The 23,149-nt window shown below is 29.5% G+C and overlaps 2 protein-coding genes across 2 annotated transcripts; one reads left to right on the top strand and one right to left on the bottom strand.

Moving 5' to 3' along the window:
- Positions 1-5,899: 5,899 nt before the first annotated feature.
- LOC106788714 (39S ribosomal protein L41, mitochondrial) lies at positions 5,900-7,247 on the top strand. The gene is made up of 2 exons (XM_014752199.1): positions 5,900-6,318; positions 6,426-7,247. The coding sequence occupies exons 1-2, from the start codon at positions 6,159-6,161 to the stop codon at positions 6,773-6,775; spliced, it is 510 nt and encodes a 169-aa protein (XP_014607685.1). The 5' UTR covers positions 5,900-6,158; the 3' UTR covers positions 6,776-7,247.
- A 651-nt stretch (positions 7,248-7,898) lies between these two features.
- Positions 7,899-16,829, bottom strand: LOC106788713 (serine/threonine-protein kinase MARK1-like). The gene is made up of 10 exons (XM_014752198.1): positions 16,345-16,829; positions 14,253-14,459; positions 14,017-14,163; positions 13,597-13,917; positions 13,376-13,499; positions 13,024-13,235; positions 12,786-12,931; positions 11,540-12,087; positions 11,027-11,445; positions 7,899-10,195 (listed from the first exon to the last, which is right to left on the bottom strand). Exons 2-10 carry the CDS (start codon positions 14,376-14,378, stop codon positions 10,076-10,078), a joined length of 2,163 nt encoding a protein of 720 aa, XP_014607684.1. The 5' UTR covers positions 14,379-14,459; positions 16,345-16,829; the 3' UTR covers positions 7,899-10,075.
- Positions 16,830-23,149: the final 6,320 nt, after the last annotated feature.

Below are 23,149 nucleotides of genomic sequence, written 5' to 3'. Positions count from 1 at the left end.
TTATTACATTTCTAATAATAATAATGTTCATTATTTTGTTCTTTTCTTTTATTAATTTAAAAAATATCAATCCGAGGGCGCGTAATATTTCACGAAAATGAGATTTCTAGAAGCATGATTAAAAATGGAAATGAAGGAAAAAGAAATATTTCAAGACAGAAAATAAAATAATACAAAAAAAAAAAAAGAAAAATATGTAAGATTCAACAGTAAATGTTTCTTCGTTTCGTTTATTTATTCGCGAATATGGTATATATATGTAATAATAATTAATTATTATTATCGTTGTTAATTTTAAATAAGAAATTAAATTTCAAACGATCTCTTTATAAATATTTTAGTAATATTTGATTTTTTTTTAATTTGTTTTTTTTTCCAATCCTCGTAATACTAATTCTTAAATTTTTGTCTACTAAAATCGCAGATAAGAAATTTCTCTTTTATAATAAATCGAAATACGAAATATGATGATGTTAACTTTTAAGAAAAATTATTATTATTATTATTATTATTACTACTACTATTATTATCATTATCATTATTACTACTTTATTATTATCCTTATTTTTATTATTGCTATTATTATGATTATTATTATTATTATTATATTAACGAAGCTTGAATTTTTTAAACGTAAAAAAAAAATTATGGAATATGAGTTTTAATACGCGAGGCACAAGAGAAACATATCAGCTATATAGTTTTAAACAAACAAACAAAAAAGAAAAGAAAATAAATCGGCGTTTGCGTGTAAAAGAAAACTCGACAGGTACAACATCCATGATAATAAAGAATATTTATTATTAATACTACGATACGTTTTTGAAGAAAGAAAAAAATTAACTAGAATTTCATGTGTAACGATAACGTGAAGCTTCATCATATTCTCTAACGGGATACGACATAAATACTTGCTAGAGACGCTCTTTCTGTGCAATTTATTATTATATTACAAACAAAAATAATAATAATAATAAGTAAATAAGTTGTGCGTTGTAAGGGATATATTATGAGAGGGACGGTATACAAAGAGAAGAGAGACTGGGCCTATGGCAGGTAAACAAAACAAAAAAAGAAATGATCGTGTTTTCTTATGTAATTTTTATTTATAAAAAAAAAAAAAAAACCGTATATTTTTTTTTTTTCATTTTATTTGTTTCATCTTTCCTCGTTTTTCTTCCTTCGTTTATTTTTTATTCGCAATAATAGAAAATAATTATATGACGTCATGAGAAATTGTTTATTTGATAAAATTGTCGCTTGCAACATACTCCTCGTAAGATGTGTGTGAAACGTTTATTCGTTTGAATAACTTGACAAATTTTATTTTTTAAATATTTTGTTGTTTCAAATCGTGGTACAAGCAAAGAAACATTGTCACTCGTTTAGCATACATATATATATATATATAAAAATTAGAATAAAAATTTGTTAATATTGCGATTGATTTGCACGATCAATTCACACTGATAAATTGTTTGTAGAAAAGAAAAAAAGAAGTAAGTGCGCTCGGTAAGATGTAGTTTTTATTCTATATACTTTTGTAATCCTACAAACAAACAAACAAATACCACAGCACAGACACACACCACACACTCGTCGCGTATATTATTAAATGACGTATGTATATATATATATATACGTTCTACATTTAATATATGTATATTATTTTATCTCGAATTGTCAAGAGAGAGAAAAAGAAAGAATGCATGTATACATGAAAAAAAAAGAAAAAAGAGAGAGAGAGAGAGAGAGAGAAAGAGTGTTTGCAAGTGTGTAATAGAAAAAGTGAAAATAATGAGAGAAAATCTCACTGTGTATTTGTTATATTCCTAATTTTATTATTCTTAATTATTATTATTATTATTATTATTATAATTATTATTAATTCTTATTATTTTGTTTGTTAGATATCATATTCTTGAAATATTTTTCTTAGCATGTTATGAAATAAACACGGAGACGAACTCACAAATGTACAATGAAAGATAAACACAAACAAACAAACAAATGACAAAAAAAGAAGTGAAGTGAAGTAAAGTGAAGTAAAGTAAAGTAAAGTAAAGTAAAGTAAAGTAAAGTAAAGATAAAAGGAAAAAAAATCTTCGGCTATATCGCCCACGTATAAACGCATATTTAATTGTAATTGTAAACGATAATTGTCTTTTAAGGATTACTTTCAGGATACAATAATTGGAGAGAGAGAGAGAGAGAGAGCGAGAGAGAGAGAGAAAACTAAATATCCTCTTCTCTGTATTTGTCCTGATTAATTAAAAAAAAAAACAACAAAAGGGATTTTCTAAGAGAATCGTGAAAACAACCAGCGGTACCCTTGAATTCTACCGCAGTGTAATAATTAAAAAAAAAAAAAAAAAAAAAAAAAAAAGGGAAAAAAAAATTTTTAAAAATAATTAAAAAGTACTAATACGAATAACGAGCGGTATTGGGAAAAATAACAAGAAGAAGAAAAATATAAATAAATGAATAAATAATAATAATAAAAAGATGTGAAAAGAGAGAGAGAGATGCTGCCCTAAGAAAAGAAAAAAAAAAGAAAAAAGAATTAAGCGATTTATTTGCTAATCATTTATAATAATATAATGTTCCTAAAGAACTCAAGCGTACACTGGAGGTGACTTCTTTCTCTTGGAAGTTCCTTACGGGATGTACCCTAACGTACAACAACTTAGTGTACGTCCAGAAGCCATAGTGCCTACACACAATAATAATCACACCCCTTTCTGCAATTGTATATAATTAAAGTAAAGAAAAAGAAAAAGGAAAAAAAAAAATACTTATATATCTATACATATATATATATAGGACATATCGTATATATGTTTTTATATATACGTGTATGGATATACATTTAATATAAACACGACAAATACACAAACACATACATTTTACGAATGTAATAATAATAACGACTCTAATGGACAAAACACAGATGCTGCTAACACCACCATGGTTATATATCGCAAAACACAAATGAAGTAATATCAGTTAGTTATTTTTTATTACCATTAGTTATTATCATCATCGTCATCGTCGATATCGAGAAAGAGAGAGAGAAAGAGAAAGAAAGAAAGAAAGAAAGAAAGAAAGAGAGAGAGAGAGAGAGAAAGAGAGAATCATAAAGAGAAAAATGAACGGAAGGATGTTAGTTTATATATATATATATATAAATATTATATATATAAATTTCACTTATTATATATACTTATACATATATATAATGAGTAATCACACGCGTGCGCGCGTTTGTGTTTTTGTAGAAATGAAATAAGTTCTGTGTGGACATTGCGCAGAAATGGAATGATTCAAAAAACTTATTATTATATTATAATATGTATATTAAAAGAAAAAGAAAAAAGGAAAAAAAAAAAAATAATTATTGACATAATTTTTAAAACGAAGATTTAAATCGTTGGGTGCTTGTTATAAAAAAAAAAAAAGTATTGCGATATCGTTTTAATGAATTATTTTTTAATAAATCTACGTGTTCGTATAATCGATATTTTTTTTTTTAAGAATTTACTCAATTGACGAAAAAAATGTGTTTTATTGTTATATATATATCATTCATCTTTTTTTTTTTTTAATTATTATTCAATCTCGTTGAACCTGCACAATGTCCGATATGAAAATAACAACCAACAGCAACGAGAGAAAATAAGGGATGGACTTACAATCTTACGGTTGAAATTGTATGAGAAGATTTATGGATTTTTTTTATTTATTAATTTTTTTTTTTTTTATAACTGCCTAGTTTTTTATTTATTTTTTTTTTTCCCAGTCCCCATTTTTAAAAATCGATTCATCAATGTATAATACACGTACATTGTGTGAAATAAATCGCAGCAACACGCTTTTTTCATAACGCTTTGTGCAACAAAAGAGAGAAAGAAACAAATAGAGAGAGAGAGAGAGAGAGAGAGAGATCGTAATAGCGCGTATGAATGAATGTACGAGTGTATGAAAGTGAAATTTACACGATCGAAATTTGTCGATCCCCTTTTCACGCCCCTCTCGTCGTTGACACACAACAGTGAGAAGTTTAATCAATATTTTCTATCTGAATATTTACAAGGATATTGCGAAATCTGGATATGTAGGAGCTTAGATAACGATTTTACATATATACATACATACATAAATAATTTAGAAGTCCTCTTATCCACCTCTTTCTCTAATTCAATCCCCCTCTATCCCAATAAATCCCTGTTTCACCTCTAAGAAGAAGAACCATTACAAATTGATAAATTTGTTCTTGTACAAAAGTGAACGATTATAATAATTCTGTGCGTAATTGTAACGAATTATTTCTTCGATGAAAATTACAACACCTCGTATCGTCAGATTTCGTGGCATCTTTTTTTCTATCTCTCTAAGCATACATTATCTATCATAATATATATTTATGATGATAAAAAGAAAAAAGAAAAATCACCCCGATATTATTTTTTATCCTAAAGTTTGTTCTAACACAATGTTAGTGTATGAGATCGCTTTTAAATCAAATTACGTTTAATATTTGCATTGAAATTTTATTCGAAAACATTTGGGTTTCTTAATTTTATTTTGTTGACTTTAAAAGAAATGATATATATTGTTATCTTTATTTTTATCTATTTTGTATTTAAAAGAAAAAGGAACAAATAAAGAAATCATAGGGCACTTCTTATCGTCGATCGATTGCAATTGATCGAAACGACAAATCGATTATTATATGACGAATGAAGATTTTTCTCAAGGATTTGAAATAAGATAATCTCTAATGAATGAATATTAAAAAGAAAAAGTTATAAAAAAATAGAAAAATATTAAAAAATTATAATAAGCTTGTATAATATTGTGTTATACAAGCATTCGTATTTTTTAAGTGCTCACATAGATATATGCGTATATATATATATATATATGCTCTTGAATATTTCAATTAATCAATTTGCATGAAGAAAGTAATGTATATAAATTTAAATATTAATTTAACAATCTCGCGAAATTATTTGATAATATTTTATTACGGCGTAAAAAAATATATCAGAATATATATGGAAATACTTTAGAGTAAGAAGGAAAGTCTGTCTTTGGTAACAATTTTGCAACAAATAAATGTTTTGGTATTTTAATTATATTTTATTTTAAATATTTATCAATTTCTAATCACGTAAGTTCTTCTAAATATTTAAACTATATTAATACATAAATCTATATAAATATAAACACGACATATGCCCCTGAATAAAGGCAACTCGAAATAGATTTACCCCATCGAATCTTTTCCATAGTTACGCTCCTGATATACGTTTCCATAGCAACCATGAAAATATTGGCGGCAAGAACAAGTTTTAATATAAATCAAATATGGAAGCCAATAAATATTTTGTTCCGCATTATTATAATTATATTACATTATTATAATTAAATATCACATTTATTTAATTTACATATTACATAATTAATAACCAAAGTACGCGCGCGTGTATGATACAGTTTTAAAAATAGCGCGTAATATACATCGATATGACATCGTAACTGTAAATCGAGAATTTCGCGAAGGACAAATGTAAACAGGAACGAAAACGTTCAGTGCTTCGACCTACCTCAATAATATTTGCATCAACCTATCCCAGCACTTCCACGAGGGAATACCTTTTGATTATTTTCGTAATATTAAATACATTTACAAATAAATAATTCTTATTAATATTATTCATTTATTTAAAATAAAAGCGTAATACGTAAAATATGGTTAATGAACAATGAATTAACATCATTTATAATTTTCAATGATTATGTTTGTCAACGTTAATTAATTAGCGTTATATTTATGTGATATAATATAAGAATGTTAATCTCATGATTTTTAAATATTGATAATAATTGTAAAAGATTATTAAAAATCTAACTCCGATAACAGCGACTCGTTGCGGTCAAATGTGTGATTTTAAAATAGATGAATGAAAAGTTAGGTTAATTCACGATATCGAAATAGATGCATGAAAAGTTAGGTTAGTTTAATTGGCATTACCAAATTGATATTTACTTAAAATTTGTATATCGTATACAAGAGAATTATTATTATAAATTTATTGTTGTATATCTTGTGTTATAAGTTAAGTTTTATAATTGTTATTAGTTTGATTATAATTATGGCTTCTCCGTCTTTGATAATACAAAGAGGTATATCAACTTCTTGTATTAGTTATGGAAAGCGTAATTTTCGTAAATTCTTACTTATCAATAAACGTGGTAGTCGAGTTTTCAAAGAAAAGCAAAGGACAGATCCATATCCGGATTATCCAATAGACAGTAAGTTCAGAATTATTTAACACCTATTGTCATCATTGTTTATGTTTTCAAAATAATTATTTAAAATGTACGCCAACTTTATTAGATTTGTTATATTATTTGTGCAGAAAGAGGAGTGAGAGATATAGGTTTCAAAGTGGGACAAAAATTTGTTCGTGTACCAGAAATGATACCGCAACTTATCGTCCCATCTTTAGAAGGTTTTAATTTGAAACCGTATGTATCGTATAAAGCGAATGTTAGTCAAGGAGAATTTACAGCTAAAGATCTCTTCAACGAGATATATGCTAAAAAGATCAAAGAGGATTTCGAGAAAGAAGATTTGTATCCTAATGGAGATCCTAAGAATCCTAGTGAATACGAGAAACTTACTCCGCAAGAAGCATTAGATCGTGCCAAGAAAACTGGCACCGATATCTTTTGTGATGGTGTACCGAGTAGCTACATTCGCGAATAGGAGATATTTCTGTATTATACGGTAGCAAAGAGATGCTATTAAAACATTATCAAAGTTTTAATCTAAAATGTGGTGTTATATTTAATGTTACAATAAATTATAAATAAGTATTTCTATAAAATATATTTATATTGAATTTAATATTAACTCCTTTTGCATTATAACAAAGTGTGAGACTCATGATATGTTTTATGGCTTATGATATAAACACGAGTTTTGCTCGTAGTGAATTTTATGGATCAAACATAAAAAGCACTAATATGGAATGCAGCTTCATGTGTTAAATTATAATACGAGAGATTAATTAAATTTTTATACATATTAAAAGATAAAGAAATTAAATCAAAGTTTTGATCCTCATATGTTTTTATTTGGTACATTCTATGCACGCGCTTATACATATGTAGATGATTTATAAACAGTAACTACTGAACTATCATTTGTAACGAATAAAGAAACGAGCAAATATCTATTTTCTCTAGGAGGACAAAAGTGGAGTTTCCATATACACCTTTATTAACTCGTGTGTTGTGTGTGTGTGTGTGTATGTATGTGTATGTGTGTCTGTTATTATTTATAATATCTTTCTGTATGATGGTAAACTCGTGTGGCAGTCTTAATTCAATAGCAAATCATTGCTCTACCAAATATCGCAGATGTTATTTTATGTTAGACCGTGCATTGCAAAACCAATAATCGATAATATCTTACAAACAGTCTTTTTACAAAGTATATATATAAATACATATTTATATATATACTAAAATTAAAGACACATACTAGCATATATTATCTTGATGCGCATAGAGATGAAATGAATTTTATTGCTGATTACAAATGAATGGAATACATCGTTTAAAATGATCCCAGTTTAAAAATGGAATTACTAATCCATCGCTCCAAAAAGACAAGCTTAAATGGATAGATATTATCTTCTATCAATCAGTGGCGGTTTTAGAAACAAATTTCAATTCCTGAGTCTTACACATATTTTGTTTGAAGTACTAAGCCTTTTTAGAATGACAGAGTATTTTTTTCAGAATTAGGCTAACTTAACGGCTATTGATCGATACACATATCAAAAGACTTTGAGCAAAAGTTTGATTGTTGTTTCTCTTCCTTATTTTTTTTTTTCTTTTTAATCATCTTCCTTTGGGTAAAAAATGACAGAAAATTCGAATAGTAAAATCGTTGTTGTCAGTTGTGCGCGGCCGGTATTGCACTCTACTGACTAAAAACTACTAAACTCTAAGATTACGTATTATTTGCATTAGAAAGTGCTGTATTCATATCAAAATGTAAAAACATTTTTTTCGCATTTTTTTTCTTTTTCTCTCAATACCATTTCGTTTTACTTATGTATCATCATCACCATCATCATCCTTCCCTAACAGATACAATATACGATCGTGCAAAGCTAAAAAATTCTATGTAAAAATACAAAAGCTTTGTTTTTAAAAAAATGTGCACTCTGTTCTTTAGATGACATGTTTCTCAGCGTCCTCCTTAAAATAATCATCGTTATTTCTTCGTTATTATTTATTATTGTAAAACATATGAAAATGTTTTTGATGTTTTTGAGCTTTGTAGATTTTTTATATCCGTGGAGTAAAATTGACACCTATTGTTTAAAATATGGAAACATATAAAAAGTGTATATGCATTTATTCTTTTTTTCTTTCTTCTTCTTATGAAAAACAGTTGCGACAATTAAGATATATTGAATTTAATAATGATTGCCATTAAATTGATCTTTTCTTTATTGTTCAGTGGTGCTCTATCCATCTTTCTAATATCGTATTTATTTATTTTTTTGGAGTGTGTTCCTTTTCTTTTTTTATTTCTTCTACTAAGACGAAGCATCTCAAATCTGATTGCTTTGATAACATTTCATGCATAAATTTGTAAAGCATATGTATATATAGATATATATATATATAGATATATATATTTGTATATTTTATATATATATTTATATATTTTAATGACTTCCGTTAAACATTTTTACAGAATGCAGCACTTCTTTCGTATTCTTACATGCCAACTACAATTTATTACCCACTAGTATTATTGTTTTCTTTATTTATTATATGATTATTTCCTATAGATAACGTTATGCACCATTAAAGAAGAGTGGAAGGATTTAAACATATTCTAATTTTTGTACATTCAATATTATTAAAATATTTTTTCTAATTAAAGCAACAACAACGCAACGTTTTAACGAACAATTAGTTTTATTAATTCTATTGCCATTTCCACTCTCTTTTATTAGTCGAAAAAAAGAAACATTTTAAGTGGCATATGTTTTCCCTCATATTTTATCGATGTAACAATTTTCATTTATTCTTACAGCTTACAGCTAAAACACGTTTATAATACCTCGTCATTGTTTTTGAACACTTGCGTTCTTCTTCTCATTCAGTGGCAGTAGAGAATATAGTTGGTAACATTTATATGGTGTAATAATTTAATTAGCTATTATTATCATCATACGCGCGCGCGCGTGTAATATAAATAATAATATATTTCTAAAAATAATAAGCGATAGAATTATTCTGCCAAATATAGCCCGATAATAATAATCAACCGAAAGGATCAGAGAGAAGTAACATTCACGAAAGAAAAGACATATGCCGCTTATTTTCCAAAATCAATTTGATTGGTGTTTGTTGTTGTTAATTATCAGTCTATGATATAATTGGATATTCGACTGATCGTATCAGTCATGTAATAAGGCAGGCGCACATGCTACTGTATGACAAAGATTTAGTTTTTCTTTTTTTTGTTTTCTTTTTTTTTTTTTTTTTTCAAAACCAATTTTAACTCTTAATAATAATTATTGCATTTTGCATAAAAAGATTAACCCTGTACCATTGGATATGATAACGACGATGTATGTATGCTGCGCGTACAGGATAATTTTCATTGTCATATAATATTATGACCCTCGTATTCTACCAAAGAGAGCATATAAAAATCATATAAATTTTTGACATTCAGTAACATGTACTATCCACGTGATTAGAGATTCTGGGTGTGTAAGCTAGAATACAATATTGATTTTTTTTTCTTCATAACGTAAAAGCGTTAATTATAAAGAAATATTTAATAAGTATACGTCAAGTAAACCCCTCTCGTAATGTTTTCAAATCTAAGATCAAATATACACAATAAGACTAATATAACATTATATGGAAAGACTAGGAAGGCAATATTGTTTATTATGGTTGTGTATCTTAATCTAGCTTTACAGACTCAAAATCTCTAAATTATTACTAAATACAACAGGACAGATATTCATTCCATTGGATCCCCAGCATTTTCAAATATAGTTGAATGCGTGTTGTTTGTAGTGGGCCATAAGAAGCCCCCAACACTGCCGGGTGGCAAATATGATGCACCTCCACCTAGTCCGACCTGATACGTTCAAATAGCTGTTAAAATTTTATTTTAAGCAAAGGCACGTGCGCGTACATTATCATCAATATGAATATTTATTGTACTTTATTACATTACGAATTCATATATTCACAAAGTGAACATATGCTAATTAATAATAGTTATAGTAATAAGAATAACAATATATATATAGATAGCCAAATGATTAATTATAAAAATATACAAAGCACTAAATATATAAATACGGGTAGAGATATAATAAATACAATTTTTACGGCACATTGATTTTTACACAAAAAAGGGATTTGAGAGACCATGCATATGAATTGAAATTAATTTTTGATCGTATAATAAGTAGGCCAACTTAAACTTAATGTAACTGTTTATTTCCTTCAACATAAATTCACTAAAGAATAACAATTACTGCATAAAGGTGTGCTAATATAATCATTTTATAATAACAGTCACAATAATAATAATAATAATAATAATAATAATAATAATAATAATAATAATAATAATAATAATAATAATAATAATAATACAGCAAACCGGCAGAAAACCTTAACTTTACAATCTACTACTTTTTACTACTATAAATCTAATTGAAGCAAGTAAGCGGGATCTAAAGCTTTATAGTTTGTAAAAAATGTAAAAATATAATAAGTATAAAACATACAGCCACAAAATTATTTATAGCTGTGTATCACAGTTTTTGTTTACAAAAAAAAAAAGTTAAATAAATTATAGCCTCTATAGATATACATATGTGTATGTATATACTTGCGCGCGCGTGTGTATATATATACTAATAAAATTTTTACATTTTTATTTGTTTTATAGAATTACCTGTTGACTCCATAATAGCGTCCGTTCAGCTAACTGACAATCAGCAGCTAATCTAGATGGTAAACTCTTCCACCTTTCTTCTTCTCGTTTTCTATCTCTATCAAAATCAGGGTCGACGTGTCCCTGAGATAAAGGTGGTAATATTTGTGTTCTCTGGGCCATTTTATAACTATCTTGTCGCGAAACATGATCGATACGTCTACTAGTGGTATTCGTCGATACTGGAATTGGCGTTGGGCTTCCACCTGCACGGTGTCTGTGATATAAATTTCGTTTCTGTTGTAACATACGTTGTTGTACCAAAAATTGTAACTGGGTACCAGAATCACCACGCATTTTAAATTGTGGTTGATTTTGAGGTGGCGTCGATGGTGGTCTCAAATGAACAAGATCTAAATGTCCTTTAGCTTTACCAGAATCTGTAATAATATTTATAAAATAGAGTGGTCATTTTTTAAAATCGTAATATTAAAAATTGTAAAAATAGGAAAACAATAGGAGCAATAAACTTACCTTGAATACTTCGTTGCCTTGTAGTAGGTCTATCACCGCCTCCTTGTTGATAGAAAAGTAATCTTGGTCCACCATCTGATGCTCTGCGTCCTTGGGAGGCTCTTGATATTCTACCAGTTATTGGAGAGGGACTTTTGGGTGGTGGCGGAGTGCAAGAAGGTAAACTACTAGTAAAACAGTTTGCCCCTGTATAATCTGGTGGGCAACCGGAATCAAAACTAGATTCGAAAAGATCGGACGATGAGCTGCCGCTACCACCAGCAAGAAACAATGTCGTTCGACTAGGAGGATCAATAGGATCCATAAGTGGACTATCAAAATGTTGCTGGTAATCGCTTAATCTTCGATTGACAATTTGACTGTCGATTCGTTGGCTGATGTCATGGTCTAGGCCAAGCCTATGCTCTTCTAATTTAATTTGCGCTTCCCTCAACTCATCGCTACTTGGTCCTTCTTCTAAATCACCTTCTGCACTGCAACAACCTTCATCGGTCGAAGAGCTCGTTGAACTGAAGCGTTTACCTCCCCTGCCTACGTCGTCTCTTGTTCTAAAACAAAGGATGGATATTGATCTGTTATATTTAAAGTTATTACAAAATCTTCCATATTTTTTGTATCTCTTGTATTCATTCATTGACACAGGCTTACGTAATAATCTTCTTCTTACCACTACAGCATAAATGAAAAAGATATCATTATCATGTCATTCAAATTATAATACATCATCAACATATTAATCTTCGTAGTTACAGACGCATGTTAAATTTTAAATAAAAAATAATTAATGGAACTTATATACACAGAAATTTGAACGAAATTAAAATATAAATGAATTTCAAATGATAATAAAAAATAAGAACGATAAAGAAAAAGAAAAAGAACGTAATCCATGGCGTTGTTTAAAAATAATCATAAGCAAAATAACAGAACAGAAAAGCAAGAAAAATGAAAGAAAGAAAGTTACCAAAAACAAAGTGACAGCAATGCGCTTCCAATCCAACCTGTCGTGACAAAATCTCTCCAATTTTCTGCACGACTCGCCAATAAAGATCAACGTCCCACTAAGCTATAGCTGGAAATAAAAATTAAAGAATTAAACATGGAGTACTATTTTATATATGATTTTCTTGAGACTGGCAGGATTGGAAGTAGACCTCTCTCTCTCTCTTTCTCTTTATCTAATAGCAGCATTAAAAACAAACTAATGTCTTTGTTTTTTTTAATCAAGAAAAAGTTAAAAATATACCTTGACTTGAATTTATCTTCTTTTGATCTAGAAACTGTGGGCCAGCAAATATTATTCGTCGTACTGGTGACACGATGTTGCTTCAATCTTTCAAGTAATAAGAAATAAATAGCAGCGTGATGATCGTAACTGCTATTTCCTAATGACTGTTGAAAAAGAAAAATAATATTATTAATATAATAATATAATAGGGGTGATAAAATAATATATTTTATTAATTGTATCTTTGAGAACTTACCTGTCTTGTTCGTGTAATATCTATGCCTAAACTATGCATAAGCCGAAGTATTTGTTCGTTAGGTTCTTGAATAGATGGCGATGATCTAGTTATAATAGCAGAACAAACAGTATCTGCTGAACCTGCCATCCAACGATGCCTTTTTATTTGTGGAATTGTGTATCGTTTTGCAGGTTCCAAAACTAGCATTTTACGTATAAGACTCTCGCAATCTATGAGAGAATAAAAAGGAAAAAATGTTACATATATATATATATATATATATATATATATAAATCGCGATTAAAATCGATTATAAAAAAAATATAGTAAGAAATTGAAGTATACGTATATAATAAATATAATAATGTACCTGTACTCATGAAATATGGAATACGAAATCTACCGCTTAACACGCGATCTCTTAAAGATTGAAGTGTAGATCCATCAAAGGGCAGTGCACCACATACTAATACATATAACACGACGCCTAAGCTCTGTAAAATTATTGAAAAACATATATATATAATTACATTTTTTTCTTATTTTTTTTAGTGAACATTCAGATAAAAAGAAGAAGAAATAGATACATACCCAAACATCAATTTCTGGACCAGCGTAATGTTTTCCTCTAAATACTTCTGGAGCAGCATAAGGAGGGCTTCCACACCATGTACTCAATCGCTCTCCAGGTGCGAATCTATTGCTAAAACCAAAATCAGCAATCTTAACGTTCATTTGAGCATCTAGGAGCAAATTTTCAGCCTTCAAATCTCTGTGAGCTATGCCTGTCGCATGGCAATATTCAACTGCAGATAGGATTTGGGCAAATGTTGCCCGTGCTCTTGGTTCTCCCATTCTTCCATATTGTGCTATGTAATCGAATATCTCTCCTTTACTTGCGTATTCGCATACCTAAATAAATAGATAATATGTTTTTATATTTTATTAAACACATTGGCTTAAAGATATATAAATATTATATTATAGAATATATTTTCTATTTCTTCTTACCATATATATCATATTTTTAGTTTCCATTACTTGATATAATTTAACAATATGGGGATGTTCTAGTTGTTTCATTATTTCAACTTCCCTATAAACTTTTTCTAGATTAGTTGGATCTAGTTGCGTCTTATCGATTATCTTGATAGCCACCTAAAATAAAAAATATATAAGTTATAGCGCATAAGTTGTAAATAATAATTATTGAATATAAATGAAAAGATAGGAACTAATATATGTACCTCTGTTTTGGTGATTCTATGCCTAGCTAATTTTACTACGGCAAAGTTTCCTTTACCGATAGTTCCTTCTATATCATAGAAACCCACACGGATTTGCTTTTTACCTTGGCTAGTTCCGGTATCCATTTTTATCAAATATTTTTCTACCGTTTACAAGTGAACAATATTTTGGATACTATCAATCCTAAGCCTTTATTCCTTAGTGATCTAAAACATAGATAAAAAACAAGACTAATTACCAAAATGAATCATAATAACAAAATTCTCGTTACATTAAATCAACAAAGATATCATAGAACCAAAAAAAACAAAGTATCATTCATAAAATAGAAATGCATTGAAATAAAGAAACTTTGAATTTATTCAAAAAAATTTCAAACTCTGGAATGGTACGTAAAAAACTCTTTATCTTTCTCATTACAGTTAGATGACATCGACGGTGGCAGTCTTTTCAAAATATGATCATTGTGAATGAGAACGCGAAGGAAAGAAAAGAAAGAAAAAGAAGAGAAAAAAGAATTCAAACGAGATGAGAATAGAAGGTGATCATAAACGTACAAGTAAGAACTGGCACGAAGAAGAGCAAAGAACGAAGAAGAAGAATCTTGAAACTTGAAGTAGAGAAAAAGGAAGTATCTATGTCGAGAAAGTGATTTCAAAAAAAAAGAGATAGAAGTAAAAAAAAAAAAAATGAAGAAATGTCGAGAAGATAAGTATCTCATGGACTAGACATTCTTCCTCGACTTTTACAACACGGATAGCCGGGAGATATATAAAACCGCGTTTGTCGTTTGGGTTTCTCTCTCTCTCTCTCTCTCTCTCTCTCTCTCTCTCCCCCTCTGTTTCTATTTCTTTTTCTCTACTTCTGAGACACCCCCACCTTTATTATTTCGCACGTAAGTACTACATATCTCTGTTCTCGAGTTAACTCTAAATTATGTGCTACCAAACAGGAGATGAACCTTTGACGTATATACACCCAGCAAGTAAATAAAATCAACTGTCGGAGGTTACAAGAAAAAATCAAGAATATAGGATTATTTTTCGTGTATATATATATATATATATTTATATATATAATATTATCTCGTATCATTTACGATTGAGTCGTATAAATACAAGAGGAAGGGGAAAGAAAGGGGGTGGTAGGGGGATCGGAAGAACGATAATTAATTAAAAATAAAAAAAATCGATATGTTACATGAAATATAAAATATATATTCTAGCCAACTACGTTTGTGCGCGATTTCTTAATCGTGTTGCTTAAAAAAAAAGAAAACAAAAAACAAATTCTCTCTCTTACAAGACTATAATTAATTAAAACTAAATTGACATCCCATAAAAAAAAATTATTAAAATATTATTGGTAACGATTTAAAAATGATTTAAATGTATAATAAAAACATAAAAGAACAATCGTACGAACTTATTGGCCAACCCACAATGTTGTATAAAAAATATTACTGCAGCTATGTATAATATAAAAAAAAAAGAAAGATAGAAAGAAAAGAAGAAAGGGGAAGAAAATTGTTTAAGAGACTAGACAATAGGAGTGTGCATGGGATGCAAGGAATAAAGAAAGATCGAAGAAGAGAGACCACCCCTTTCTCTCCTACCCTTTCCGTACCATCCTCCTCTTTGTCGTCCTTGTCTTTGGTGTTTTAGGACGAAAGAGAGTGGAAAGGTCGGCGCTCTCCTCTTTGCCGGATAGACGTTGTGTCTCTCTCCGCAACAAGTACGGCAAGTATTCGTGAGTGACGTCATGGATCGAGGACTACCCCTCGTACGTATCTATCGACCTATGCCGATCGATAAACGTCGGCGGTCTTCAATAACGATATATATCGGCGAGAATATGAGAGAGAACAAGTAATATTTGTGAAGTATATTTCAAATAAAAGAAAGAAGTAGAAGCAACAGTAAATTTAATATACAATTTAATAACGCAAATTACATTTAAAAAAAAAAAGAAAAGAAAAGAAAAATACGAGAGAAGAGAAAAGTGAACTAATCTCATCAGATCAACGTTAATAAAAATAATACGTTTGTCCGTACGAATGAAAGAAAGAAAGAAACGAAAAAGAAAACTTACTTTAGAAGCCGGTCAATGAGACCATCCAAGTCTATGAGGATTTACGTCGTTAATTGTTTTAGGATGAGGATGATAAGTATTGTAATAGACGTTGGTATCGTCGACCTCGAGGGGTACGCCGTACCGGGAGAACAGTGCCATCGGTAGAGACGTCGCCCTTTTTGATATATCTTTATCTTTTTAGATATCTCTATTCTCTTCTCTTTCTTTCTTTAACACACTTTCTTTTTTTATTTTTTCCTTCTCTCTCTCTCTCTCTCTCTCTTAGAAATTCTCTTCGTCGGTCACGGAGATGTGCCGTGACCGCACGCGGTCCGCGTTACTCTCGTGACGGCACGGCGGTTCGATACCGACTGACCGGCAGCCATCTTGCCACCCCTCTGCTCTCGGCGCTCCCACTCGACAGTTTTCACGCCCGCTACCCCTTTCCTCACCACTACTATCAACCAACCATCACCACACTACCACTACCACTATCACCACCACCACCTCTTACTCGTCACCCTTCTCCTTCTCTTCTCTCTTTGTCTTCCTCTTCTTCTACCCCTACGCTTCATCCAACACATCTGTATGCATATAGATATCTTATATGCACGTATGTATGTATGTGTACTACACTTTACGCGCCCGCGAAGCCCCGGCCATTCTTAGCGAGCGATGCCGCCGACGCGTTTCCCCCACTCCTCCTACTCTTCTTCTTCTTCTTCCTCCTTCTCCTCCCCCCACCCTTATCGTCGACGTCGCCGTAGCCGCCGCACCACCACTTCTTCTTACCGTGCATCCTCCCTCCCACTTCATTCCTTCTCGAGGCATCGTCCCGTTCACGCGTATAATACGTTATCTTTGACGATTGACGTCAACGTACGTTGTACGTGCCACCACCGCCGTTCTTCATCATCCTTTTTTCTTATTCGTATTCTTGTTCTTCTATACTACTTACTACCTGCTACTACCTAACTACTACTACTACTACTACACTACTACTACTACTACTACTACTACTACTATTATTATTATTGCTCTGCTGTTACTGTTTCTTTTTTTAAGTCTTATTCTTCCTTCTTTTCTTCCTCTTCTTATGTTAGTCATATATATATATATATATATATATATATATATATATATATATATATGTGTCTTATTCTTTCCTTCCTCTCGGTAATTGTTCATTCGTATAATTGAATAGCAAATAGCTTCGCACACGTGCTTCTTCGCACGTCACTATCCGATTATTCACATTCTTTCTTTTAGCCCCTTGTTCTATTATTTCTTTTCTTTTTTTGTCTCTTCTCTTTTTTAACGATTATTCTTACGTTTCCATAACCTAACATTTCGTGGGAGTTAAAGTCAATATTTTAAGGACTCGTAGATTTTGACGATTATACTTTTAGTATATATAGGTACTTATTTATTTTATTATATTTTTTTTTGCTTACGTTTAAACACTGTAAATTGTATTTTAATTATACAAACACACGTGTGTGCGCGCGCGCGCGCGTGTGTGCGTTATGTTAGAGAAATCGATCTTACTGGAGCGAATATAAACCAATGTAAATGCATATATGGATGTATGTATGTGTAATGTATATAGAGATATATATCTTAAGCTAAGTTCACGGTGTTGTAAACTTCACTCCGTAGCCAACTTCTCAACGTCGCTACGGGGGCCATTTAACGAGTTCGTCGAACGTCGCTAACAATACGCGTCATCATGAAAATGCAAAAACACAATTGCAAGAGATGCAAACGGTTGGTAAATCTTGTTATCTCTTATTCCTGCTCTCTTATCGATCGTAAATCTTCCATGAGGTGCGAAACTACGTCAATGTTAAACGTCAATGCTTTCCTTTTTTCTTTCTTTCCACTGTTATCTCAATCTTATTGTTAAATGAAATTGGTAACGCGATATCTCGATTCTTACTTCGATATTATATCGATCGTTTAAATATTTGAATTTGTACAAGACGATGAGGATAATTGTGCTGATAATTTAAAAAACTGGACTAAATAAAAATATCAAGAGAAAAATTGATTTGATATATGTGATTTTGTTTGTGGATTACAAAATTATTTATATTAAAAAGTAAATTAGAGAGAAAATATAAATTCTATTCGTTGTTTTTTATATACATATAGATATATAGTTCGCTTTTAAAATTATATCGGCACATCATGTTTATTTTTTGAATGACTCATTGTTGTTACTTATTGTTAAGTGTACATCAATTAAATGTTTTATTTCAATGTTCAATGAAATCGTAACATATGATTTATTGGACGAGTGTCGATATTTTCTTTCGAAAAATTGACGTCAACCGAGTCTCGTATTTGTGGCTGAGTTGTGACGTTTTTAATGGCATATAATGGCCTTCGTTCCAAACGATTTACGCACGAAACGATTCGCTTTTATCCTCGCTGAACATTTCTTTCTTTCTTTCTTTCTTTCTTTCTCTCTCTCTCTCTTTCTTTTTCATCTGTCTTTTTCTTTTTTTTTTCTTCGTTAGCAAACATGTCTCTTCATGGTTTCTCTACTATGGACTATCATTATATATATGTAAGTATACACACGCATATACATGGGTATGAAACATATTTTACCTTGTCCTTAATTAATTTAACGATGAATCAAATACTTGTAAATAGTATGACGTATCTGAGGCTTTCTTCAAAGTCGTTTTACTGAGAAAAGTAAAACAGAAAATACAAAATTAATATTTGTTTGTTACCGGAATTAGAATATTTTGTTTTTTCGGTAAAAGATATGAAATTTTAGTCGATGTTGTTAATAAAATAATTTTTAGTTCAGTAAAACAACTTTTGAAAAGCTATTTGATTATTTGTAGTTTAATTATTTTGTTTAATATAATTAATTTAGAGACATTTAAACTTTATTTTATTTTCAGATTACACCGTGATTATTTCATGGCGTAAGACAAACTGAAAAACGAAAATTTCTGATCATATTTCATGTAATGCATTGATAACTTAATTTTTATTTGCTGTTTATAGCATCAAGAAATATCTATCAAATGTATGAACATATTAATGTCTCACAATCAGTGTTAAATTTATATTTGAATACTTTGAAATATATTAGAAAATCCGAATTTGTGAAAATACAATTTTGCGAGAAAATATTAGTCGAATTACGAAATATAAATGTATCTATGCATGCAGATCGGCGTAGACCAGTAAACGGGCCATTTGTGCTCGTCTTTATTATATAATTCTATTTATACGAGTTTTATTGCTGTTCTATAAACGTAAGACAGATATGCATGTTTTATTCGTAGGACAAAGTTAATTTCAAACGCGTAACAATCTCGTTAGAATCTTTTCTTTCTCTCTCTCTCTCTCTCTCTCTTCTGGGGTATTTTTTATTTTTTTTTATTTGAAATCTATAGACGTCATGTTTTTTGTGGAATTAATAATTTGTTGGTTGGAAAAATTGTCAAGGAATTATCTGTTTTTACCTTTTTGAAGATAACGCTAACAATAAGATTAGATGATATTACGTCTCATACGAACGTCATCGTCGTGTGTATCTCTAATCGATGTATACACGTGGTAACATTTATACATACATACGTACATACAGTACTGAACAAAAGTTATTGTCTTGTAAGTAATTTTCCACCCCAACATCTTGCATGATAATTTGTACAAAAATTTTTTTCTTTTTTAAGTTATATCTCTCTAGATTATTTTTTTTCAATACGTGGATGGGTGTTACAAAGTTTTTCATTTAATTTAATATTAAAATAACTCTTTTTGAACTTATATATATATATACGTCACATCAAAGGTGACAAAATTATAATCATTTGTTTGTTTTGTAGCATATTTTTATTGATTATTTTACAATATATTTCGATTTTAGAATCAAAGGATAGATTTAATAAAGAAAATATGAATAAAAAATATAATTTATGTCAATACTTTTGTTCGATACTGTACATACATATCTGAGTATATGTATAAATACGTATATACATATATATATATGTATATGTACGTACCTCAATACGTAAGCATGTATTACTCATAGATGCGTATGTGCATACGTAGGTAAATAGGTAAATATGTAAGTTTCGGCAATCGCACAAGATGATATACATCCTTAATTAAAATAAAATAATCCAGGAAGGAAATTATTCTTAGAATTATTGTAATTTAAATGTAAGTAAATACTTACACTTATTTGCATACTTATAATATAATCAAATATATAAAGATCGCGTTTAATTTGATCATTTGGAGGAAATAAAAAAGTAAGATAAAAAAAAAACCCGATCAAATTTACTAAATTCTTAAGAAATATAATTTTACATTAACATTGACATTTTCATTCGTGACCTTTAAAAGTTAGAGATAGATAGAATAGATAGAGAACAATTAGATCGGAAATTAGATAATTCCATTAATCATCGGTTATCGAACGCTTGTTAATTAGTCTTAACAACTAGTAATTACTTGATAGGAGGACCTCGATTTAACGTTCAATTACTAATTTTTTCCTAACGTAATAAATGTTTTATAGCGTTTCATAATAAAAATATTATATATATATATATAATATTAGATTTATCAAAAAATTATCTAGGAGAGGTGGATTGAAAAGTTTTAATCCACGACAAAAAGAGGACTTTTATTTTCTCATTTTTTTTATAAATCGTATGGAACAAAAAATTGTTAACATGTTAGTTTCCAAACTTTTCAATTCATTCGGGTATATTTTGTATATATAGAAAAAGAAAATAATTATTTTATTTGCATATGAGAATAGTTTTTTTATATCAATTAATAATATATATTAAAAAATAATTATATTAAATTTAAAATAGAGCAAAATTAGTTATTTAAAATATAAAAATGTCACATGTGTATTTTATTATATTGTTCACATGTATATATATATATATATAATTGTTTATAAAAAATCTAATTTTTAGATAGATTTTTACAACAAAATCGTATAATTTATCCCCATAAAATTATTTCATTCATTATATTATATAAATAATACGTATATATTCGAAACTCAATATTTCGCGCTCGATGAGAAATCGACGAGAAAATTTTGATGAGTGGACATGCGCGTGACCACGAGAAAGAAAGAGATGGAATAACAGATGATGAGAGAGAGGTAGAAGGGTAAAGTTAGATTAAAAAAGGTAGGACGAGAAATAGGTGAGAATGTAAAAGATTGGGCGTGGGTCCTGGACACTTTTGGCACGGTCCTGTTTGACGTCATTGACTGACGTCAATCCCGGGCCCCACCAGGATCCTCTCTCTATCTTTCTCTCTTTCTGTTTCTCTCTCTCTTTTCCTCTCTTCCTTTCTTCCTCTTATATCCCTCGTTGGCCCTCGTGTTTCGAAACACATTTTATCGGCATTAAGATGTAAAAAGATGAGCATAGCTCGTTGTTACCTTCGTTTCCTTATCCCTTCGCACCCTTCAACCCTTTTTTAACTCCAACGTCATTTGAATTTAATTTTTAATATGTGTGTATTACGTACTCACACATAGATATATTTTTATTGTTTCATTTATTTATTATGAAAGTTGTGTATAAGTTTAATTTGGAAAGGACAAAAAAAAAACAACAACGCGAGAAAACATATAACTTTTATGAATTGTAAATGAAACATCAAAGTTAGGTGTTTTCTCATGTTTTTTTGTTGTTGTCAAAAATTGACTTACATCACTTTCGTTATAAGCAGTTCATATGATATTTATATAATAATACAGTATACTATAATATATACAGTATAACATAATATGGTATAGCACAAGTATATAGTATTTTATATTATACAATAAGTAATATTAGAATATTTTCTATTAATGCTATATATAAATAAATGAATTAAAATAACAAAAGAATAAATAAAAAATAAATAGCATTATGGGGTGGTGTACGTAATAATACGTATTGTATTACAGTATATATTGTTTATAAATTATTTAACGGTGCGTATTATATAGTATTTATGTAACAATCTAGTATATATAGATATTTATATTTATATATACACTCTATTGTGCAATAAGTAATTGATCGTTTTAGTAAGTAATACTATTGACCAAATCCAATATAATAGTATACTAAATAAGGATAACTTTGATTATATATAGATAGACTTTTATTTAGACTTAAGAAAGTAGAATTAGGTTACGGAGGGTAAACTTGTTTCGAGTATTAATTATTCATTCTTTACTATCTTTACAAAACTCTTACGATAAGTCGTAAGAGTAAGAGTAGGAGAGAGAGAGGGAAAGAGAAATCAGGGTGAGTGAATGAGTGAGTAAGTAAAAGAAAGAGAGAGAAAGGAAAAGAGAAGTTAAAATATGCGTGTGTGGGAAGGAGAGAGAGAGAGAGAGAGAGAGAAAGAGAGAAATAGAAGTTAGCCGCGAAAATATTTTCGAACTTACGCTGTTTGCGACTTTTGAGTGATTTATGAGGGGCTGGGATGGAATATGCGGAAGCACCGGTGGCACTCTTTATTGACATTTGAACGAAATGCGTCGGCGTATGACGAACTTAAAGCCGTTATCGTTAAGCCGATTAGATGATAATCCTTCGTCGATATTTTAACGATTGTGTATGCGAATGTGTGCATATGCGTTATGCGCACTCGATCGACTAATCGATTTGATAGATCCGATTAAATTTGCTTTTAATATTACGTATGCGTGTATGAAGTGTATGTGTATATATATATAAATGTGTGTACAATTTGTTCGTTTTCTTTTAATAGATTTTCTTTGCAATTCATTAGTTTTATATTTTCATTCAATTGA

Source organism: Polistes canadensis, unplaced genomic scaffold, assembly GCF_001313835.1.
Source record: "Polistes canadensis isolate GaletaPanama2010 unplaced genomic scaffold, ASM131383v1 scaffold_151, whole genome shotgun sequence".
Classification (NCBI taxonomy): Eukaryota; Metazoa; Arthropoda; class Insecta; order Hymenoptera; family Vespidae; genus Polistes; species Polistes canadensis.
Note: the sequence above shows the minus strand (reverse complement) of the source record. Positions and strands in the feature narration are given on the sequence as shown.

Coding starts and splice junctions, on each gene's coding strand:
- LOC106788714 (XM_014752199.1), top strand. CDS start 6,159: ATGGCTTCTCCGTCTTTGATAATACAAAGAGGTATATCAACTTCTTGT. Junction 6,319..6,425: donor TCCGGATTATCCAATAGACA/GTAAGTTCAGAA, acceptor TTATTTGTGCAG/AAAGAGGAGTGAGAGATATA.
- LOC106788713 (XM_014752198.1), bottom strand. CDS start 14,378: ATGGATACCGGAACTAGCCAAGGTAAAAAGCAAATCCGTGTGGGTTTC. Junction 12,932..13,023: donor ATATTACACGAACAAGACAG/GTAAGTTCTCAA, acceptor CTTTTTCAACAG/TCATTAGGAAATAGCAGTTA. Junction 12,088..12,785: donor GAAGATAAATTCAAGTCAAG/GTATATTTTTAA, acceptor CCTTTGTTTTAG/AACAAGAGACGACGTAGGCA.